Source organism: Ictalurus furcatus, chromosome 12, assembly GCF_023375685.1.
Source record: "Ictalurus furcatus strain D&B chromosome 12, Billie_1.0, whole genome shotgun sequence".
Classification (NCBI taxonomy): Eukaryota; Metazoa; Chordata; class Actinopteri; order Siluriformes; family Ictaluridae; genus Ictalurus; species Ictalurus furcatus.
Genome location: NC_071266.1, coordinates 1,630,001 through 1,652,500, shown reverse-complemented (window position 1 = coordinate 1,652,500; position 22,500 = coordinate 1,630,001). Strand labels below are relative to the sequence as shown.

General features: G+C 38.5%; 1 protein-coding gene across 5 annotated transcripts in view; it reads right to left on the bottom strand.

Moving 5' to 3' along the window:
• Positions 1 to 22,500, bottom strand: part of stk11ip (serine/threonine kinase 11 interacting protein) — a 68,785-nt gene that overhangs the window by 35,516 nt on the left and 10,769 nt on the right. For all 5 annotated transcript variants that reach the window (XR_008387382.1, XM_053638751.1, XM_053638750.1 and 2 more), the window contains exons 4-13: positions 16,286 to 16,360; positions 15,862 to 15,957; positions 15,676 to 15,783; positions 15,471 to 15,542; positions 15,230 to 15,359; positions 12,404 to 12,507; positions 11,171 to 11,260; positions 11,009 to 11,050; positions 10,629 to 10,796; positions 1,649 to 1,721 (exon numbers count right to left, since the gene is read on the bottom strand). Coding sequence is in view for 4 of the 5 variants with exons in the window: in XM_053638751.1 (XP_053494726.1) it covers positions 1,649 to 1,721; positions 10,629 to 10,796; positions 11,009 to 11,050; positions 11,171 to 11,260; positions 12,404 to 12,507; positions 15,230 to 15,359; positions 15,471 to 15,542; positions 15,676 to 15,783; positions 15,862 to 15,957; positions 16,286 to 16,360 (958 nt within the window). In the remaining variant the exon portion in view is untranslated. The remainder of the gene's footprint in view (positions 1 to 1,648; positions 1,722 to 10,628; positions 10,797 to 11,008; positions 11,051 to 11,170; positions 11,261 to 12,403; positions 12,508 to 15,229; positions 15,360 to 15,470; positions 15,543 to 15,675; positions 15,784 to 15,861; positions 15,958 to 16,285; positions 16,361 to 22,500) is intronic.

The following is a 22,500-nucleotide window of genomic DNA, read 5'->3' as shown; positions in this document are numbered from 1 at the left end:
GGAACACATTCCAAAAAAGTTGGGACAGGTGCAATTTAGGCCTAATAGCGATGTGACAAGTTGAAATAAGAAGGTGATGTGAAACAGGTGAGGCAATTGTCTAATCATAGTATATAAGGAGCCTCCAAAAAAGGCCTAGACCTTCAAGAGCAAGAATGGGTCAAGGCTCGCCAATCTGCCAACAGATGTGTCAGCTAATAATGAACACTTTGAGAACAACATTCCCCAAAGAGAAATTTGTAGGATTTTTGTAGGATTTTTCACCTTCTACAGTGCATAAATATAAATACTCATAATATAATTACAGAATTGCTCAGTGAAAACCAATTCTGAATGCGCGTGATCTCCGATCCTTCAGACGTCACCGTCTTAAACAGTCATGAGTCTCTAATGGATATCCTGACATGGGCTTGGGAATACTTTGGTAAACCAACATGGGAACACCATTCACTGCTGCATCCATAGATGCAAGTTAAGCTTTTAATATGCAAAGCAGAAGCCATACATCAACACTGTACAGAAGCGCCGCCGACTTCTCTGGGCTCAGTCTCATCTGAGATGGACAGTAGCACAGTGGAATCGTGTTTTGTGGTCCGACAAGTCAACATTTCAAGTAGCTTTTGGACAAAACACCCATCATGTTCTCCGGGCCAAAGAGGAAAAGGACCATCCAAGCTGTTATCAGCATCAAGTCAATGTCACCACATTCTGCCTAGATTACAAGCGCATGGTTGTGTAAGCAGAGAATGTGGGTACTAGCATGGCCTACCTGCAGTCCTGATCTGTCTACGATTGAGAATGTGGGGTGCATTATGAAGCACAAAGGCAACAAATTTGCGCAGCTGAAGAAATGCATAATGGATGAATGAGGGAAAATTCTGCTTGTTAAACTTAACCAACTAGTGTCTTCAGTGCCCAAATGCTTAGTAAGTGTTATTAAAAGAAAAGGTGATGTTACACAGTGGTAAATAGTCGACTGTCCCAAATTTTTTGGAGTGTGTTGCAGTCATCAGATTTGTAATGAGTGTATATTTTCAAAAGTAAATTAAATTCACAAAGTAAGACATCAAATAATGTGTTAATGATAATGAGTCTTTATTGGTCACATATACATTACAGCACAGTGAAATTCTTTTATTCACATACCCCAGCCTTTCAGGAAGCTAGGGTCAGAGTGCAGGGTCAGCCATGATACAGCACCCCTGGAGCAGAGAGGGTTAAGGGCCCTGCTCAAGGGCCTTGCTCAAGGGCCCTGCTCAAGGGCCCAAGAGTGGCAGCTCAGCAGTGCTGGGGCTTGAACCCCCGACCTTTCGATCAGTAACCCGGAGCCACCACTGCCCCATAATGTGTTAGAACAGGGTGAATTGAATCTTTAAATTACTTTTTGTTTGTTTTTTGCATTTTCCATATTGTCCCAACTTTTTCGGAATTGGGTTTATAGTTTTACCCTATAAGATCTGTGACGATCATGTGCTGAACATGGTAGTACTTGGCTGTTTCTGTCCTGAAACTGTTTTCACAAAGCCTATGTTGTCAGGAGTTCCTTCTATGTGTGAGGAGCCTGAAGAGGTCAAGTCCTTAGAGCTGTTCTTAATTTAACCACCACATGTTAACTGGCACAAACACATGGAACATCTTTAGCACTCACCTTGCAAAGATGATGATCTGGGCTCTGTATCACTGGGTTCTGAGATGCTAGCTGTCCTGACCTTCACCTTATGCTGCAAAACAGCACCAAGAGGGGGGGAAAAAAAGCATAAAAACTTACACACCCCGATCAGCCATAACATTAAAACCACTGACAGGTGACATGACATTGGTGTGTTGGAAGAAGAAAAAGTAGGTAAACATAAAGCTCTGAGAAACTTTGACAATGGCTAAATTGGGCTGACTACAGAGCATCTCCAGAACAGCAGGTCTTGTTGGGTGTTCCTGGTATGCAGTGGCTAATACCGATCAAAAATGGCCCAAGGAAGGACAACCGGTGACAGGTTCATGGACACCCAAGGCTCCTTGATGCGTGTGGGGAGCGAAGGCTAGCCCGTCTGGTCCAATCCCAGAAGAGCTATTGTTGCTGAAGAGAACACAAATTGCTGAAAAAGTTAGACGGCCACCCTGGCCGTCCATTGCTTAAAGCAATGGTATTCCCTAAGGGCAGTGGCTTCTTTCAGCAGGATCATGTGCCATGCCACACTACAAAAATTGTTCAGGAATGTTTGAGGAACATGACAAAGAGTTCAAGGAGTTGACTTGGCCTCCAAATTCCCCAGATCTCAATCTAATTGAGTATCTGTGGGATGTGCTGGACAAAGAAGTCCGATCAATACAGGCTCCACCTCACAACTTACAGGACTAGAAGGATCGGCTGCTAATGTCTCGGTGCCAGATACCGGAGCACGCCTTCAGAGATCTTGTGGAGCCTTGATGGGTCAGCTGTTTTTGTGACACAAGGCGAGCCTACACTATATTAGGTTTTAATGTCATGGATGATCGGCGTGTGCACGCGTATAAAAATGGAGACAAAAATACTATACTTGGTTATTTATTTCTTGAGAAAAATTCTCCAATATTACACATCTGGGAGTGGAAAAAGTATGTGAACCTTTACTTTCAGTATTAATTTCACCTTCAATTAACTGCTAATCCTAGAGGTTCATATACTCTGTAATGTTGTATATGTAATATTGGATCATTTTCCTCAATAAATAAGTGGCCAAGTATATTTTTGTCTAATTTGTTTAATTGGGTTCTCTCTGTCTACTTTTAGGATTTCTGATGTTGTTTTAGGTCATATTTCTGCAGATATATAAAAAGTTCTAAACAATTCACAAAGCACCATTGTATCCGTGAGTGGCAAAAGTATGTGAACCTCTAGGATTATCAGTTAATTTGAAGGTGAAAAATAGAGTCAGGTGCATATAAACATACACACACACACAAACAAAAGTACTGGAACAGCAAGGCCATTTCTATGGTTTTTGCTACATTGAAGACCTTTAGGTTTGAAATCAAAACATGAATATGGGACAATAGATCAGAATTTCAGATTTCACTTCCTCATACATACATCTAGTGTTAAACAACTTAGAACATGGCACCTTTTGGTTGAACCCACCCATTTTTTAAGTGATCAAAATATTGGAAGATATGACTGATAGGCGTCTTTTACTGCCCAGGTGTTCCCTGTAAACTGATCGTTTAAAGAATTAATAGCTCTGAATATCTACTCTTGGTTTGAGCCCTATGTTTCACCTGTGAAGACTGCATTTGTTTCTAAAAAGGATCAACTAACATGAAGACCAGAGAGCTGTCTATTGGAGAAAAGCAGGCCATTTATAAGCTGAGAAAAGAGGGAAAATCCATCAGAGCCATTGCACAAGCATTGGGTATATCCAATACAACAATTTGGAGTGTCCTGAAAAAGAAAGAAACCACTGATGTATTAGCAACCAGACACAGAACAGGTCAGCCAAGGAAAACAGCAGCAGAATTAATTCAGCAGTAAGAATCAGAAGGCCAGATTGGAATTCGCAAAGAAATTCAGAGATGAGCCACAAAAGTTCTGGAACCAAGATTAACCTCTACCAAAGTGCTGGAAATGCTGGAAAGTGCTGGAAAGTGTCGAGTAAAAATGGCCCTGCTCATAATGCAAACCATAGAAACTCATCAGTCAAGCATTGTGGATGTAGTGTCATGGCTTGGGCTTGCATGGCTGCTTCTGGAATGGGCTCACTAATCTTTATTGATGATGTAACTAATGATAGTAGCAGCAGAATTAATTCAGAAGTCTACAGAAACAATCGATATTCCAATTTACAGAGATATGCATCCAATCTAATTAAGAAGAACTTCATCATGCAGCAAAACAATGATCCCAAAACACTGTCAACACAACAAAGGACTTCATCAAGGGGGAGAAGGTGGAAGGTTTTAGATTGGCCAAGTCAATCACCTGACCTTAACCCAGCTGAGCATGCATTTTGCATCACCTCCCGAAGAGGAGACTAAAGGGAGCTGCAGTACAAGCCTGGCAAAGCAACACAAAAGAAAAACATCAGTTTGGTGATGTCAGTGGGTCACCGGCTTAACGCAATTATTACAAGCAAGGGATATGCAACTTTAAAAATTTAAGACTCTCTGTTCCTATACTTTTGCTCACCTAAAAATTGGGTGTTCTGACAACAAAGGTGCCATTTTTTAAAGTTGTTTAATACATCTAAAAATGTAAATACCAGGAAATAAAAGCTGAAATTCTGATTTGTCATCTCATATTCATCTTTTGATCTCAAACCCTAATGGCTTCAATATAGAACAAAAATAATAGAACTGGCCTTGCTGTTCCAATACTTTCAGAGAGGAGTGTATACACACACAAACACGAAAATCAGCTATAACTTTAAAACCACCTGCCTAAAGTGGTAAATTACTTACTACTGGGTTCTAATCAGGGTTGTGTCTCCTTGATTATGTTGCCTGACATTAGTGCAGCTTTTCATTCAACTGATCATACCTCCTTGGTAGACTAGAAACTGTTGTTGGCATTAAGGGAATGGCCCTTTCCTGGCTCAGGTCTTATTTGACTGATCGCTATAAGTTCATAGATGTAAATGGTGACTTCGCTATGCATACTGAGATAAAGTTTGGTATCCCGCGAGGTTCTGATTTAAGCCCACTGCTTTATACTTTATATATGCTACCTCTAGGTCAAATTGTTCATAAACATGGGATTAGCTTCCACTGTTATGCTTATGACACGCAGCTGTATGTTTCAGCAAAGCCAGATGACAGACAGCAGCTTAATAAGGTTGAGGAATGTGTAAAGGATATTAGACACTGGATGCTTGTTAACTTCCTCTTACTTAATTCTGACAAGAAATAAGTACTTCTACTAGGACCATATGCAGCTAGAAGTAAGCTTTCTGATTACATAGCAACTCTGGATGGCCTTTCTGTTTCTTCATGTGCAGCAGTAAAAAAAACTTGCTGTGATTATTGACTCCAGTCTTTCATTTGACACTCGTGTAAATAATATTACTAGGATAACATTCTTTCACCTCAGAAATATTGCTAAGATAAGAAATATAATGTCACTACACGATGCAGTAAAATTAGTTTTTTTAATTAGATTATTGCAATGCCTTACTGTCTGGATGTTCCAGTAGGTGCATAAAACTCCAGTTAGTCCAGAACGCAGCTGCAAGAGTCCTTACTAGAACCAGAAGATACGACCACATCACCACTATCTTATCCACACTGCAAAGGCTCCCAGTAAAATTTCACATTGATTATAAAATACTACTATTGACCTATAAAGCACTGAAGTCTTGCAAAACAGTACATGAGCGAACTTTTGATCTTTTATGATCCGCCACATCTACTTCGATCAAAAGGTGCAGTCAGTACCTCGATTAGAGAAGGTTACAGCAGGGGAAGAGCTTTCTCTTACAAAGCCTCACATTTATGGAACAGACTTCCAATTAGTGTTCGGGACTCAGAAAATATCTGAAAACATATTTGTTTAGTCAAGCTTTTCGTGAATAGTTGTTTTTCTTAGGTAAAGGAGCAGCTCTAGAGGGCTCACAGGCATACAGTGTTAATAATGAGTCTTTATTGATCACATATACATTAGAGCACAGTGAAATTTTTCTTTCTTCGCATATCCCACCATGGTCCCCAGGTTGGGGTCAGAGCACAGGGTCAGCCATGATACGGCACCCCTGGAGCCGAGAGGGCTAAGGGCCCAACAGTGGCAGCTTGGCAGTGCTTGGGGCTTGAACCCCGACCTTCCGATCAGTAACCCAGAGCCTGCCAGTGCTGGGGCTTGAATCCCCGACCTTCCGATCAGAAACCCAGAGCATTTACCGTCAAGTCCCTCTTTCACACATTCACTCAGGTTTGTTGACAGAGTTGCTGGCTGCCTTATGTCCCAGGGCACCCTCATGTCTGTGTTCGCTTCTGTCTCCATTTTAGTTACGCTGTCATAACTAGTCATGCCAGAGTCCCTGCTTGCACTCATGTAAAGTACATACTCCTTAAATATTACAGGACAATAAGTATACCTAATAATCTCTCCCTCTATTTCCCTCTCGCTTTCTGTTGAACTACACACGATACTCCTGAAATGCCACTGATCCTGATCCCTTCTGCTCACTGGACCTGCCTGACCAATTATTGATGCCTTACTTCTGGTTGGAGTTCTCATCAATTGGAAGTCACATGCTGCTGCTGCTGAGGATGGCTAGGACTACAATTGCTAGTGTCCATCAGTGAACAGTAGATAAGTTCAAAACAACAGACTTCATGTTAAAACTGTAATGAATGTTCCTGGTTACACAATTACACCATGTAGTATTAGCACATTTATAGAAGGGATTTACTTATTTATAATTGCACTATCCAGTGTTACTCAGATGAGGCTGGGTCCCCTTTTGCATCTGGTTCCTCTCAAGGTTTCTTCCTCATATCGTCTGAAAGTTTTTCCCTTGCCACCATCGCCTCTGGCTTGCTCATTAGGCATCAATTCATACATTTAAAACCTATATCCTGAATATCTGTAAAGCTGCTTTGGGACAATGTCCATTGTTAAAAGCACTATACACATAAAACTGAATTGAACTGAACTGGTTTGTCCAGCACATCTCACAGATGCTTGATTGGATCGAGATCTGGGGAATTTGGAGGCCGAGTCAACAACTTGAACTGTGGGTCATGTTCCTAAAAACATTCCTGAACAATTTTTGCAGTGTGCATCATTCTGCTAAAAGAGGCCCCTGCCATAAGGGAACACCACTGCCATGAACTGGTGTACTTGGTCTGTGACAATGTTTAGGTCTGAGGTACATGTCAAAAGTAACATCCACATAAATGCCAGGGCCCAAGGTTTCCCAGCAGAGCATCACCAGAGCATCACCAGAGCATCACCAGAGCATCACCAGAGCATCACCAGAGCATCACCAGAGCATCACACTTCCTCTACTGGCTTGGCTTCTTCCCATAGTGCATCCTGGTGCCATCCCTTACCCAGATAAGTGACACACACACGCCTGGCTGTCCACATGATGTAAAAGAAAACGTGATTCATCAGACCAGGCCTCCTTCTTCCATTGCTCCATGGTCCAGTTCTGATGCGCATGTGCCCACTGTAGGTGCTTTTGGCAGTGGACATGAGTCAGCATGGACACGCTGACCGGTCTACGGTTATGCGGCACTGCATGTTCTGACACCTTTCTATCATAGACAGCATTAACTTTTTCAGCGATTTTTGTGCTACAGTAGCTCTTCTGTGGGATAGGAACATACTGGTTAGCCTTTGCTCCCCATGCACATCTAGGAGCCTTGGGCACCCATGACCCTGTCATTGGTTGTCCTTCCTTGGACCACTTTTAGTAGGTACTAGTTTTGTGTACCTTTGTCGAGTCAGAGTCAACTCCAAGTCTTTAACCAATCAAGTACAAGTCCGAGTCCAAAGGGGGCAGAGTCAGACTTCAGACAAATCCTTAACAGCCGAGTCTTAGTTGAGTCTGGCAGAGTCCAAATAGTGTATCAGATGACTTGACATGACTTGAAATTGCAACTGTAAACTCAATACTGAGCCATTAAATAAAAAATTTTAACATTCACAAAACAATGACAATATCTGTCCATTTTCTGTACCACTTATCCTACTCAGGGTCGCATGGAGCCTGGAACCTATCCCAGGGGAGTCTGAGCACAAGGCGGGAGACACCCTGGACAGGGTGTCAATCCACTGCAGAACACAATCACACATACCCATTCATAAACTACAGACTATTTGGAAATGCCAATCAGCCCACAACACGTCTTTGGACTGGGGGAAGAAACCGGAGTACCTGGAGAAAACCCCCGAAACACAGGGAGAACATGCAAACTGCGCACACACAGGAATTGAACCCCCAACCCTGGAGGTGTGAGGCAAACAGGCTAACCACTAAGCCACTGTGCCCCTACAATGGCAATGTAAATGTACATTAAATATAAATATACATAAAAAAATTTCTAAAATCAAGTACGCTTGTGAACAGTTCTTTATGGTAGTTTGCATGCAAGTTGTTCAAAGGGTCTTGGAGAACTTGCCACAATTCTTCTATGGATTCCTCTTCATGTAATACCAAACAGACATATTCTGTGATAGAGATATCGGCCTCTGTATGGGCCATATGATCTACTTTCTGTCTTTAACAGCCTGCAAACTCAGTGATTATTACACTCATTAATAAAAGAAGGAACATTTGGAAATGTAAAATTGATTTAAAACAGGAGGTAAATGTAATAGAAAGGTATTTCTGAAACATCTAATGTGCCCAAGACTTTTGCAGTTTTGTATAAGCTACCTAACTAGTCAATGCAATTTAGAGCACATTAAAGATAACTGAATAAAGATAACTGCATTACATTAGAGCATATTACGTTTTCAATTAAAAAAAAAAAACTACATTTAGTCACTGCATTTTTCCCTCTATCAGCATTGTTTACTATACATGATATATATTACGTTAAGAGGTACATTTCACATTTAATTCATAAGACTGGATTCACCAAATGCAAATGTTATTGGGATTTAAGTTACTAAAGAAGGTTACAACAAGCAACGTGCCTGTCTTTATGTCAGTAGAGATGTGAAGTTACCAGTCACCAGTTGCCAGTCACATTAGTAATTGTTGTTTTGCAAAACTTGCAGTCTGCAGAATGATTCTTTTTAGTGGACGTCTTGCAGACAAATTCTTTATGATTTTTGTAAGCCAAACAAATTATTGCTGACTTTGAAAACATTCTTCCTAGCCATTCAGCGTGTGTGTGTGTATGCACTTAATGTGGAGGACCTACAGTTATGTGAAAAAATAAGTACACCCCATGGAAATTGTTGGCTTTTTGGCATATTTGGACAAGCAAACATTGGATCATCTTTGAAACAGTGAACATTAATAAAGCTGATACACTCTATAAAATGACACATGAAAATACAATTTGTAGTCATTTTCACAATTTAAATTAACAAAAAATAGACATGGAAAATTTAAGTACACCCCTACATTTATCACACCTTCAAATCCATAAAATTAAATCAGGTGTTCAAGATTTGGTGCCAGAGATTAGAACCTGCTTAGGTCTTTGCTATTGAGGTGTGTGGTATCATCATGCCAAGATCTAAAGAGTTCTGTAAGGCCTTCAGAAAAAAAGGTTGTGGATACCTATGAGTCTGGCAAGGAATTTAAAAAGATATCAGAATCATTTGAAATATGCATTCCACTAATTCAACTGTAAGGAAAATAATCCACAAACGGCACAGATTTCAAATGTTCAGGACTGGCCGTTCCAGCAAATTCAGCCCAAGTCCTCAAGAACCTCAAATTTTCATCACATGATCCGCTAGTAAGTCTTGCAATTGTAGGTGTCAAAGTGCATGCGTTTACAATCAGAAAGAGATCGCATAAATTTGACCTGCAAGTGAGGTATGTCAGGAAAAAGCCTTTCTAAGACTACAGTTTGCCAATCAGCATATAGGGAAGGACCAGGCCTTTTGGAATAATAATATGCAATGGACACATAAATCAAAGATATAGTTGGTGGAAATGTTATGGTTTGGGGTTGCTTCACAGCCTCAGGGACTGGACAGCTTGCGTTCATTGATTCAACTATGAATTGTGCATCATATCAAAGAGAACTTGAAGATAACCTCTTAACAGGATGATGATCATAAGCACACTAGGAAATCCACAAAGGAATGGATCAAAAAGAAGAAATGTAGGGTTATGGAATGGCCTAGCCAAAGCCCGGATATGAATTCCATCGAAATGTTGTGGAGGGATTTGAAACTGGCAGGACATGCAAGAAAACCCTCAAAAACCTTGCAACTGAAAGAATATTACATGGAAGAGTGGTCAAAAATTCCAGTAAGACTGGTGGACAATTATGAAAAATGCCTACAAGAAGTCTCTGCTAAAGGGGGCAATACTAGCTTCTGAGGGCAAGGGTGTACTTTTTCCACAGAAGAATAGAACATCTATTGACATTATTGTTGAATGAATCATTGATGAAGCTGATTTTCTTGTGGTTTTGTTCAAGCATATCAACTTTATTAACAGGCACTGTTCCAAAGATGATCAAATATTTGCTTGTCGAAGTACGTAATTTTTTATTTTTTTAAAATAAATAAATAAATGAATGAAAACATAAAATAAAGGAACATTTCCATGGTGTGTACTTATTTTTTCACATTTTGGCTACAAGCCATCAGGAGGTGCTACTGCTGCATGTTAGTAGACATGCTCAATACTTTCTTGTTATCTTAATTTTTTATGTTTTTTTAATCTATCTGTTCATGTTACACATGCCACAGGCTTGACTGTACTCTGAAAAATTTTCTGAGCCCAAAATGTACAAGTTCGTGCCAAGTCAGGGTACAAATTTACCTAAGAGCGGGACAAGACCGAGTTTGTTCAAAAATTGGACTTAAGCCCGGACTCGAGTCTGAGATCAAGTACTCCAACTCTAGTAGGTAATAACCACTGCATACTGGGAACACCCCCACAAAACCTGTCTATGAACAAGTTGTGTAGTGAGCAGTTGTAATGAGTAGGTGGGAAGTAGTTTGGTTTTTGTGACATCACCTTGGATTTTCTCCTGTAAACTCGACTTGCTGCCAATTCACTGATAGACAAGCTGTCACTCAACTCCCCTCCTCCACTTGACATGTCCTGTACAGTTTGCTCAGGTGCCATGGCAACTTGATGTTTTTGGGACATCTGCTGTATTATCTGCCTGGGTTTTGCAAAGACCTGCAGAGTGATGTACAAATCTGAAAGTCAGATTTTCAGACACTTTTCACCCACTAAACACAATGGAATGCAGAAAACCACGTTAATATGATAAATATGCCATGGCAAGCTCAGTCAAACTATTGACCCAAATACAAACACTTCAAGTGCCATCTACATATTTAAAATACTGTTAAATCCAAATAACGTCAGGAAAAAAGTTAACTGCTTACTGCAAGCTCAGTGGAAGACAATGTAGAACTATCCAGCTGAAGCTATGAGAAAGACACACAGGAAACAAAGGAAATATATACTAATTAACTACTAAACAATTCTGCAGAAGTCAGTGAAAAACAAAGCGTGTATACACAGCAGTTACACATGCAGGTACATACTCCTCGGAAAGCAGCTCGTGGAGAAAGGTGATACATGGTTGAGTTTCTGTGTGTTTTTTGGAAGTACAGTGGGTTGCCTTCTAGATTTAACTGTAAGCAGAAAAAAAAAAACAAGTTAAAACATAACAATGAAGCTATAGCAACATACAGTGAAGACATTTGGGTTTGAGGTCAAAAGATGAATATGAGACTATAGATCAGTTTCAGCTTTTATTTCCAGATACTTATATCGAATACAATTTTTAAAGGATCAATTAATTTATTGAAGGGAAAAAGCTATCCAACACCAACTGGCCCCGTGTGAAAAAGTAACTGCTCCTAAGTTATCAATCTGACAATTAACCAAATTTTTTTAATTGGGTGTTTAAACGAAGGGTTTAAACAAAGTTTTTCCATGCTTGTTCAATGAACCATCAACAATTATTGCACATGCACCTGTGGAACAATCCTTAAGACACTAACAGTTTATAGGCAGTAGGCAATTAAGGTCCCAGTTACAATAACTTAGGAAACTAAAGAGACCTTTCTACTGACTCTGAAAAACACCAGAAGAAAGATCCCTAGGGTGCCTGCTCACCTGCGTGAACATGCCACAGGCCTGCTGCAGGGAGGCATGAATACTGCAGATGTGGTCAGAGCAATAAACTACAATGTCTGTAATGTAAGACACCTAAGACAGTGCTACAGGAAGACAGGAAGGGCAGCTGATCGTCCTTGCAGTGGAAAATTACATGTAACCATGTGTCCCCGCCAGACATTATCGAGAACTTGCAAATGCCTTGGAGAAAGAGTGGGGTAACATCTCACAGCAAGAACCGACAAATTTGGTGCAGTCCATGAGGATGAGGTGCACTGTAGTACTTTTGATATTACTGGTTGTGTCTAGTCCAGTTGAACCCCGGCAAATACATTTTTACACAGGCCCAGTTGGTTTTGGATAACTTTTTTGCTTCAATAAATAATATTACCATTTAAAAACTGTTTTGTGTTTACTCAGGTAGCCTTTCTTTGAGCTTAGATTTTGTTTTAATTTCTGAAAAAAATTAGTATGAGATATACACAGAAATGGAAGAAATCACAGCACTGTACACAGACTCCATTTTTAGGCACACCTAGGTTATACCAACATTCAATACTTTTTCACCAGGTACACCTAGCATAACAACAGTCAGTAAGTACACGTTACATTCAATCCTATTACTCCAAGTAATCCAATGAAAAGCATTTTCTCACCATATTGAGATTATGCAGAAGGGAGAGTGGAGCTAGTTGAGTGTGCTCCGTTAGCAGGTTGTAGGATAGGTCAAGACACTGAAGAGAAGATAAGTGCTCCACTCCTGTAGTCAAAACATCAGATTTGTTATTTTGAGGACTTTTTATGTTGGTTTGACAAATCAAACATTCTGTTCTTACTATAAGATTATTAGTAGTAGTAGTATTACTATGTTGGCTTGAAAAAGCCAACATATTGTTCTTCATAATCTTCTCCTGATGATGATGATGATTATTATTATTATTGGATTGACAGAGGCAGTGGTTTCCACCATTTTGGCAGAGTTGATCTCCACAAAAGTTTTCAGAAAGTTTTTTTGTTATTCAAAACAAATTTTTAGGTTAGCTTTTTCTTAATGGTTTTAACCATTTTGTATTCAAGTCAGTTTTTTTTTTTTTTTTGTACGTTTTGTGTTTTTATCTGTGTATTTTTTTTTTATTTTCTTGATATTTTCTTATTGTGTAAAGTGCCTTGAGAGGCTGCTTTAAAGGCACTATATAAAAATAATAGTTTATTATTATTTGCCTGTATCACGCAAATTAATTTGATGATGAAGCTGCCAAATAGGAAATGTATCAGCAACACTTACATTTTCGCACAAGACTATACAGATACCTCAGGAATGAGGTCTTAAGAGAATATTACTTTTGAAGTATTTGGTCTACAAGCATGATTCTTTTGTTGTCTGATTCCTTGGAAGCTTCTAAGGTCAGCTGATGTAAAAATTTTCATGGCCACCTTTGTATTTTATGAACAATTTGGAATTTCTTGAAAACCCTTTAAAGCTTCGCAGCTCTCAATTTTTCTCCAATCCTCACCACTTTTGCCTCTGATCATCTGCAGAAGAAGCTACACAAACGTTATCAGGTAGATTTCTGATATTTGCACGTAGATTTTTGATATTCTCCTGTTAAGGTGTAAAACAATAAGTGAGAGGATATTGTGGAAATGCCCATGAATTCATAAAACATGTGAAAAATAATGACATCTACTCATCAAAGCAAATCCAACGGTATATCATTGTAGACCCACAGCAAGTTTTTTTTTTTTTTTTTTTAAAGAAACCAATGCTGAGGTCTACAATGCGTGCACAGCATAAACAAAGCACGATGAGCTCTGAAACCTGCTATTTTAACAGAAATCTCAGCTCATATGGTCTGTAGAAATTTCTTTTTACTGTATATACAAAAAATGAGAGTAGTAGTCCAGCCATACCAAAACTACATAGTTAAGGTAACAATAAAACCACATTAATGAATAATCTGTGTTTTCAAACACTACAAAGATTTCAATCTGTAAAATAATTTAAAAAGTGCTCATAACTCTTCAACTGCTTGACCTAAAACCCTAACGTCTTCTGGCTCCTTGGATACTGCTGATTAAAAGTCATGTATTGCTTTTGAAATCTGCAATGTACTATGGCAGACACTGATGGTGAAATAGCCAAAATTAAATAAATAAATCTATCTTTGCAGTGATTCATTGTATCATCACCAAATGTGAAAGCCATCGACCATGTTCTGAGGGAGGACATTGGTGTAATTTGAACCCAAGGTGGTGCTATGAAGTGCTTAACCTCTCAGTAGTGGCCTGCAGCTAACAGAATAACAGTAACAGAGGTACTGGAACCCTATTATAATTGTTAGGATTGTATTTTCTTATTCTTCTTCCAGCTATGGTGTCTGTGGCATCCCATAGAACCATCTGGTAAAAATTTGTGAAATTTGGCACACTGACTGGGGTCTAAGGAACACTGAATGATCTAAGGAACATTCTGACCAAATTTGGTCCAAGTGCTGCCAATGCTTTGGTGCCACCAATGGGTCAAAATTTGGAAGTATATTTATGGTCATAACTTTTGAACTGTGTGTCAAAAATTTTAAATCCTGGCATACTTTAATTACCCGGGTCGAGACGAGTTCAACATCTATGAGGTCAATTTTCTATTTCAATCTTGGATATTTTCAAAAATGTTTTTTCATTGCTCCTCCTACGACTTTTGTCCAATCATCACCAAATTTGGCATTTAGCCATGCCCACTCAAATATAAGATTTTTAGCTTTATCTTCATAACATTGATGATAAAAGTTGGTATGGAGCATCTATGTGCTAATCTGTTAGTGGATTTCTGATAATAATCTAATTAATTTAAAAAAAATGGCCACTACATATACAAAACCATAAAGAAACCATAAGTGGACATACTTTTCAAGTTTTGTGATGAGAGATCCATGCTATTTGTTCAAAATGCCTATTGAAAGCTGATGGGCTGAAAGTGGCCATGTTTATGTAATTCAGTGACACAGTTACAGCAGCACACCAAATTTCAGCTCAACTAGATTTGGAATTAGGGGCCAATCACCAAAGATGCGCAGTCATTTATTGTTTTCATCAACTTTCTTCATCTTGTTATTATTAGGTGCCAAGCATTGTAGGCACATATTATGTGCGTCAACTTTCTTAATAGGGGCCAAGCACCTGCATTGTAATCATTATTGTTCTTATTACAGTGCCGGGAAAAAGTATTTGCCCACTTGAAATCCCACAAGTCATTGCAGCAAAACAATAGCCAAGAGCTATTTGATGACTTGATGATAAACCCTTGAATAGCTAAAGGAACAATATGATCTGGACCATTTTTTTACTTAACAAAACTCTAAAATGCATGGAAATAATTGCAACCATTACTGAACAGACTGGTTTTGTGTCATCGAAAAAATGTTACATATTGGTTTCAGCATAAATCCATTTTATATTTCACTTAGAAACCTCTCCAATGCTCTCACCATTAATGCTCTCCAGTTCATTGTGTCTGAGCACCAAAGTGACCAGCCCTGCGCTAGTGCTCAGGCCGAGCTCTGGTACCCTCTGCAAGTTGTTGTAGGCAAGATTGAGATGTTCGAGCTCACAGAGTGGCTGGAAACAAAAATACTATATATAATATAGTGTTACCATACTCAATATACAACACAGATTATACAATACAGAAGCTCAGATTTAAAAACTAGTACAAAAACTGAAGCTTGCCTTCAGGAATTCAGCACATTCCTGGATCTTGTTATGGCTTAAATCCAGTGTCTTCAGGACATTCAACAAACTCTGAAAAATTTTCAATGCCAAAATCAGGTGGCACAACAGAAACATAGAGGAACAATCAATACTAAATCAAACAACTCAGTAAGTTTAACTCAAAGCTACATCGTCAATAAGGCAGAGAAATGTTGTGCCTTACCAGGGATTCATCAAGAGAGGAAATAGAGTTGTAGCTGAAGTTCAGAGTGTGAAGTTCTAACCAAGGCAAGGCAGTGCTGAGATCTCCTCCACAGAGTAACAATAACTCCTGTAACACACACAAAGTAGACTGTAGAAATCCGAATATACAGGTAATTATTTGTTTGCTAATATCAGAGATTGATACCTCCAAAGTATTGAGACTTTTAGAGCAGATGAAGACCTCCAACTGAAAGTAGACAGAACGTAGCCCTTCCAGACAATGAGGAGGAATTCTTTTCAGCTGGACCCACCCACACACACACCAAGTAACCCAGTCAGTGGCACATGAAAGAAAATATAAATAAAACCACATTTATTCCTTTAGATCAATGTCAAATACAATGGCTTTGGACTTACCAATTGGTATAATTTCATTCATTTTTAATCATATACACATTTCAAAAATACATCTATGAAAAGGTATATACAGAAAATAACAAGCATTCACTACTTGAAATGCTTGCAAACTACAGTACTTTGCAGGCAATTCTCATGGCGTGCTTATGATACACTTAATTAATTGTACAAAGTATTTAAGTGAAAAATTATGAAATCTAATATTAGCTTACCTCTAAGTGCTTGAGGGACTTGAAGGGAAAAATTTTCACAATGGATTGCAGTCTTGGGCCAGGTGGATGGACAAGCTGTGTTTTAGCAAAGAACATTAGTAAAACATTGAAAACAACTCTGTGCAGAGGTTATTTTACAATTTAAATACAATGTAATATATATTCCTAAAGCTAGTCTGAATTATGTAGTGCTAGTGCAAATATATTAAAGATGTGTGAAACAGAAGTCATTTTCCTTCTGTAACACGCACTATATGGCTAAAAGTTCATGGACACCTAACCATCACACCAATATGTGGGCCTTCCCCACACTGTTGTCACAAAATTTGGAAGCACACAATTGGTCTTTGTATGCTGTAAAATTACAATTTCCCTTCACTGGAACTAAGGGCCCTAGCCAAACATATTCCAGTGTGACAATGCCACCAAGCACAAAGTAAGTTCTAGGAAGACATGGCTCACCAAGGTTAGACACAAGTAGCCTGCCCAAAACCCTGGCCTCAACCCCACTGAAAATCTTTGGGATAAACTACAATGCCGATTGCACCCCAGGCCGTCTTGCCCAACATCGGTGCCTGACCTCACTAATGTCTCAGTGGGCAAATCCCTACAACCACATACCAAAATATAGTGTAAAGCCATCCCAGATGAGTGGAAATTATTGTAAAAGTAAAGGGGGTACTAAATCTGGAATGGGATGTTCAAAAAGCAGTGAGTGGATGGGATGGGCAGGTGTCCACAAACATTTGGCCACATAGTGTGTTTCCTAGTGCAGGGGTTCTCAAACATTTTGTAGTCAGGGACCGTATTAACCATTTTTTTAAAAACGGTTCTCCACACAGAATTACTTCATGAACATTGTTTAAGCCGAAGAACCTTCGAATCCTGAACTTTCTACCAACAGATAACATTAGATTTAAGTTAACATTATTTATAGACCTTCTTCAGTGCCAGCTGGTTGTGATACTAGAAACTATTAGGGTTGAGGAATGCATATCATAAGGTCTCATTGATGGGACAGTAAGAATGATGTGGGTCAAACTATTACACACACACACACACACACACCCCCGCAAGTGTTTCAAGTCTGTCATTCTCTACTGTAGGGTTGCTCACACTTCTATGACAAGCGATGGTAAGATCCACCATGTAAAATATGTACATCTACTCTAAATTTTGGAGTTTGACAGAGAGATTTGTTTCTATTGACAAATTATACACAGACATTTTGGATTTGCCAATGCAAAGAAAAAAATCTTCCTCCCATTCTGAGTGAAAATGGTAAATTAAATGGGTTTTTTTTTGCAGCTCAAGTAGACAAGTAGACCTGGCTGCAGCAGGTGGGGCTGCACTTTTGGGTAGGGCTACATGTGTCACTCTGCCCATAAGAGTTAGGGGTTAGGGTTAGGCGTAGACGTCATTACATTGCCACTAACCAATGACACCAGTAATGGGCAGAGAGACACATGTAGCCCTACCCAAAAGTGCAGCCTCCCCCCGTTCTGCAGGTTGCAGCCAGGTCCTTCTCGCTGCACCTGCTTCTGCTTCATCTGCAATTTTGAATTTGCAACCGTATTATGCTGCTGTACTTGCTATTGGTTGTTATGGTAACAGTATAGCCTCAGAAACATATGATTTGTGTATGATCACAAGCTTATGATGGCAGAGCATTGGCAATATCTTTTATAAATCATCATGCCTATGGATAGGGGGAAAAAAGTGATGTTGGAGATTGATTTATTATAATTGAATATGTTTTTTTTTTTAATTTATTTGTGTTGAGGAAGACAGGGGGAATTTTAACTGAGCTTGCGTTTAATCAGTCACTTTCAAAACGCAACAAAAAAACACAACATGAAAGGAAATAGGTCCATCCTGGACTTTAATGTAGCCCTATTTAACCTTTTTTCCTCTTATAGCCAAAAAAGTGCAGCTTTTGGATATTTTTGGCAAATATTTTTTGGTGGCATTCTTAACAAACACACCGATCAGCCATAATATTAAAACTACCTACCTAATACTGCATAAGTCCCCCTTTAGATCCTTTTCATATATTGCATCAAGATTGCTACTGCTCAATGCAAATTCTGAAATATACTTACTGTTTAAACATAATAAAAGTGCAAATTTAATTAACTGACAATTGACAACAATTAAGGAAAAGCATGAGCCAGTAATTTCAACAAAGATTCTTTAATATTTATTCGGAACTTTGCTAACACAGTATCTTATTGCGAATATTTAATAATATAACTACTAATTACTTGTTAATCAGTTGAGGAAAAAAATATATGCCCATGAACGACATGTGGTAAAAAATTCCTTAATTTAAATGCAAAATCAAATTAATGAAATACAATTAATGGGATACAGAGAAAACATGCCCATAAGGAGGACTAGAAAATGGAATTGCTTTTTTGAATCGTTTCATTGCATCCCCAGTCATGTAATGATTTTTGTAAAGCCAGTACTAAAAGTTGAGACAGATACATAAATAAATCGCGATGCACCACAATATCATAAATGTATAGTGATTAAAGCAGAACAAGAGAAAGAGTGAATCTGCAAGTTCAGGGTCAATCTCTCTTGAGCAGGGTCAGAAGAGAGTAGAATCAGTGTACTATGTAGCGGTGAGCACCGAGTACACTTCAAGCACTTTTATTAATTTGATCTGACCGCTATGCATCACACCGGCTTTTTCTCATAGTGATCCTGGTGCTCCAGATATGCGAGGCACACTCACCCGGCCATCCACATGATGCAAAAGAAAATGATTTTTGATTCATCAGTCCAGGCCACCTTCTACCTTTTCTCCATGGTGCAGTTCTGTTGCTCACATGCTCATTGTTGGTGCTTTTGGCAGTAGACAGGGGTCAGCATGGGCACTCTGACCGGGCTGCGTAGCTACAGACCCATACGCAGCAAGCTGTGGTGTACTGTGTGTTCTGGCACCTTTCCATCATAGCCAGCATTAACTTTTTCAGCAATCTGTGCTATAGGAACTCTTGTTAGGTACTAACCACTGCATACCAGGAACCCCACAAGACCTGCACCGTTGGAAATGCTCTGAACAATCATTTAGCCATCAACATTTGGCCCTCAAAGTCACTCAGATCCTTATACTTGCCCATTTTTTCCTGCTTCCAACACATAAACTTTGAGAACTGACTGTTCACTTGCAGCCCAATATAGCCTACACCTTGACAGGTGGCACTGTAATGAGATCATCAATGTTATTAACTTCACCTGTCAGTGGTTTTAATGTTATGGCTGATTACTGTATAGTTAATTGATGTTCTCTGAACATGCATTGAATGTCGAATATATACTGTCTCAGGAAAGGGGCAGGGCTTCCAGGTTGTCATTTACTATCAGAAGGTTCTAACATCTACACAACTGTCCAACAAACAATCAAAAATCAAAACATCAACCATGTTGACTGGCTTATCGGGGGGGGGGGGGGGGACACTGTTCTTTTGCAGATTTTTGAGTGATAACTCATAGCTGCATACTACAATGCTCCGTGTAAACACCTGATATAACTGTGACATAACTGACACATTTCGCTGCATGAATCTACAGTTTGGGCTAGCCCCAGTCCCACTTCTTCATAAGATACCATGTATTTTTCTTGTAAACTCAAAACCTCATATTGATGTCTTTTTACTTTTGAAATGCACAGCACTGCTAGCACATTTATACCACTCACCCATGGCCTACTTGTTTGATATAATACATTTCCCAAAACCTCATATTCATGTCTTTTTACTTTTGAAAGACAGGGGACATAGTGCTGCTAGCACATTTGTACCTATTGCATCTTACACAATGGTATGGTATTGGTATCAAACAATTTAGAAAAGACAAACAAAAATAATATGTTTAGAAACGTCACAGTTTTTGTCTGATACACCATCTCATTATGTTAAAATTATATTGAAGTGATTCCTAACCATTTCACTGGTGAATCAATGATCATAAGAGAACGCATATACACACATACTTTACTGTTACTATTATAAAGAATGTAACTTCCATGCATGGGCAAATGCGCCAGTTAAAATACATGCTGTCAGTAATGTACAGTCATGTGAAATAATAATAATAACAACAACAACAATAAATTATTATTATTATTATTATTATTATTATTATAATATAACCGCAAGCAGCAATTAAGGGGCCAAGCACTAAAGAGGCTAAATGAGGAGCTAAACAAGCATGGCAGGGAGCATCAAAACCAACTGTAAAAAAGAGCAATTTTAGACATTTGTATATGATTTTAGGCAAAATGGTTGAACATTCATAAATACAATCAATTGTTATATGATATAATTGCTTATCATGTTTGACCAATAGGGTTAGCTATTTGTGAGCAAACTGATGTAACGTGGTCAGTGTGGAGTCACAATGACACACAAAGTTTGGTGTCAATATGCCAAAGCCATGCCATCAAAGTTGTTGATGACAAAACGCATGACTTTTTGAGCTGTGGAAGGAGTTCAAAAAAGAAGGTTTTCAACAAAATTCAAAATGGCAGACAGCAAGTTCGATTGACCATGGCTTAATTTGAATCATTGTTCTCGGCATGACTCATGGAATCTAAGTCCAGTGTCAGTAAAATAGGCAAAAGTAATCAAAAGATATTAGCATTTTTGAAATTTCATTATAATTGTTGACCACAAGGTGGTGCTGTTCCAAAAACACCACAGGTACCCTCAATTTATGACGCAAATGACAGGTATTAAGCTTGGTCTGAATACACAAATACACAATGCCTCACGTCCATTTTGGCATGCTCAATGTCGGATTCCTTTGCACATTGTTTGAGAACGGTTTGGAGCATCAAAAAGTTTTTGATACCTTTTTCCCCAGCATCGTGTGAAGATAATCTATTTCGAATTTCGTTAAAATCGGACAATCAATCTGGGAGGAGCTCAAAAAAGTAGGTTTTTAAAGGAAATCAAAATGTAAACAGGAAGTTTGACCAACTATGGCAAAATTGGTATCTAAGTTCTCAGCATGACTCAAGGAATGTAATAAGCTTAGTTTCATAATAACAGGCAAAATTAATCAAAAACAATTAGCATTTTTTTAAATTTCATCATAATTTTTGACCAGAAGGTGGTCCAAAACTTTGAGTAACTTAAGGGCAAAGCTCAAAAGACACGTACCAAGTTACCAAGTAAAATACAGCATTTTATGACCAAATTCAAAATGGTCGAATCCAAAATTGCCGAACTAGGATTTTTTTTTTTTTTTAGATCGTTGGACTAGGAATGCCCCACTGAATCTAATGAGAACAATTTGATAATTTTATGACAAACTGTTCAGAAGCAATGTGTTTTTTTAAATATCTCGTTACTAGTAGGTGGTGCTGTTCCGAAATGCTGAAGGTAAGCTCAGGGATTAATGTTGATGACACATACCAAGTATCGTCACAATCCCTCAAAGCATTACGGAGCAGACTCAAACACAAAGGTAAATATTTCAGATAATGTTAAAAACCTTCTTTTGCGAACTGTCATAGGTTTTTTGGTCAAGTGAAATAAAACTATTGCAGGACAATACTTTGGACATGTTATATCAGTAGTTACAAATAAAAAAGTTTAACTTTTGAAATACCCTCGTAAGGGCACATCAAAAAGTTTGAAGTGGGCATGGCCACTTTTACTTAAATGGCTATAACTCTTTAACAGAATGAGATATGTTCACCAAACTTGGGATACTTATGTATGGGTTCAATCTGAGGACAATTCTAAAAAAAAATAAATAAATAAATTTTAAAAAAAAAATAAAACCTACTGATTGTGACCAGTTGGTGCTGGTATAGCAGAACAAAACATGAAATTGGCATGAAATTGACACTATTTCAAAGAGGATCAAATGTTTGCTTGTCCAAAGATGTCAAAAAAGCCAACAAATTCTATGGAGTGTACTTATTTTTTCACATAAATGTATATGGTCTAGTTTACATTTTTGAGGTCGTAAATAATTTGTTCGTATGTTATTTTAATTAACAGTATTTTATCAGTTTGCTTCATTCATACTCAAGACTTAGTGACCTCAAGACGAGGTAAACTTTATATTCATCATTTCATTTTGATAAACTGTGCAGGAAATTTATGCTTGAGATTAGAGGTCGCCAGATTGATAGTTTTTCCCGATCGTTTATCGGCAAAAATCCACACCAATTTTTTCCCGGTTACCGGGAA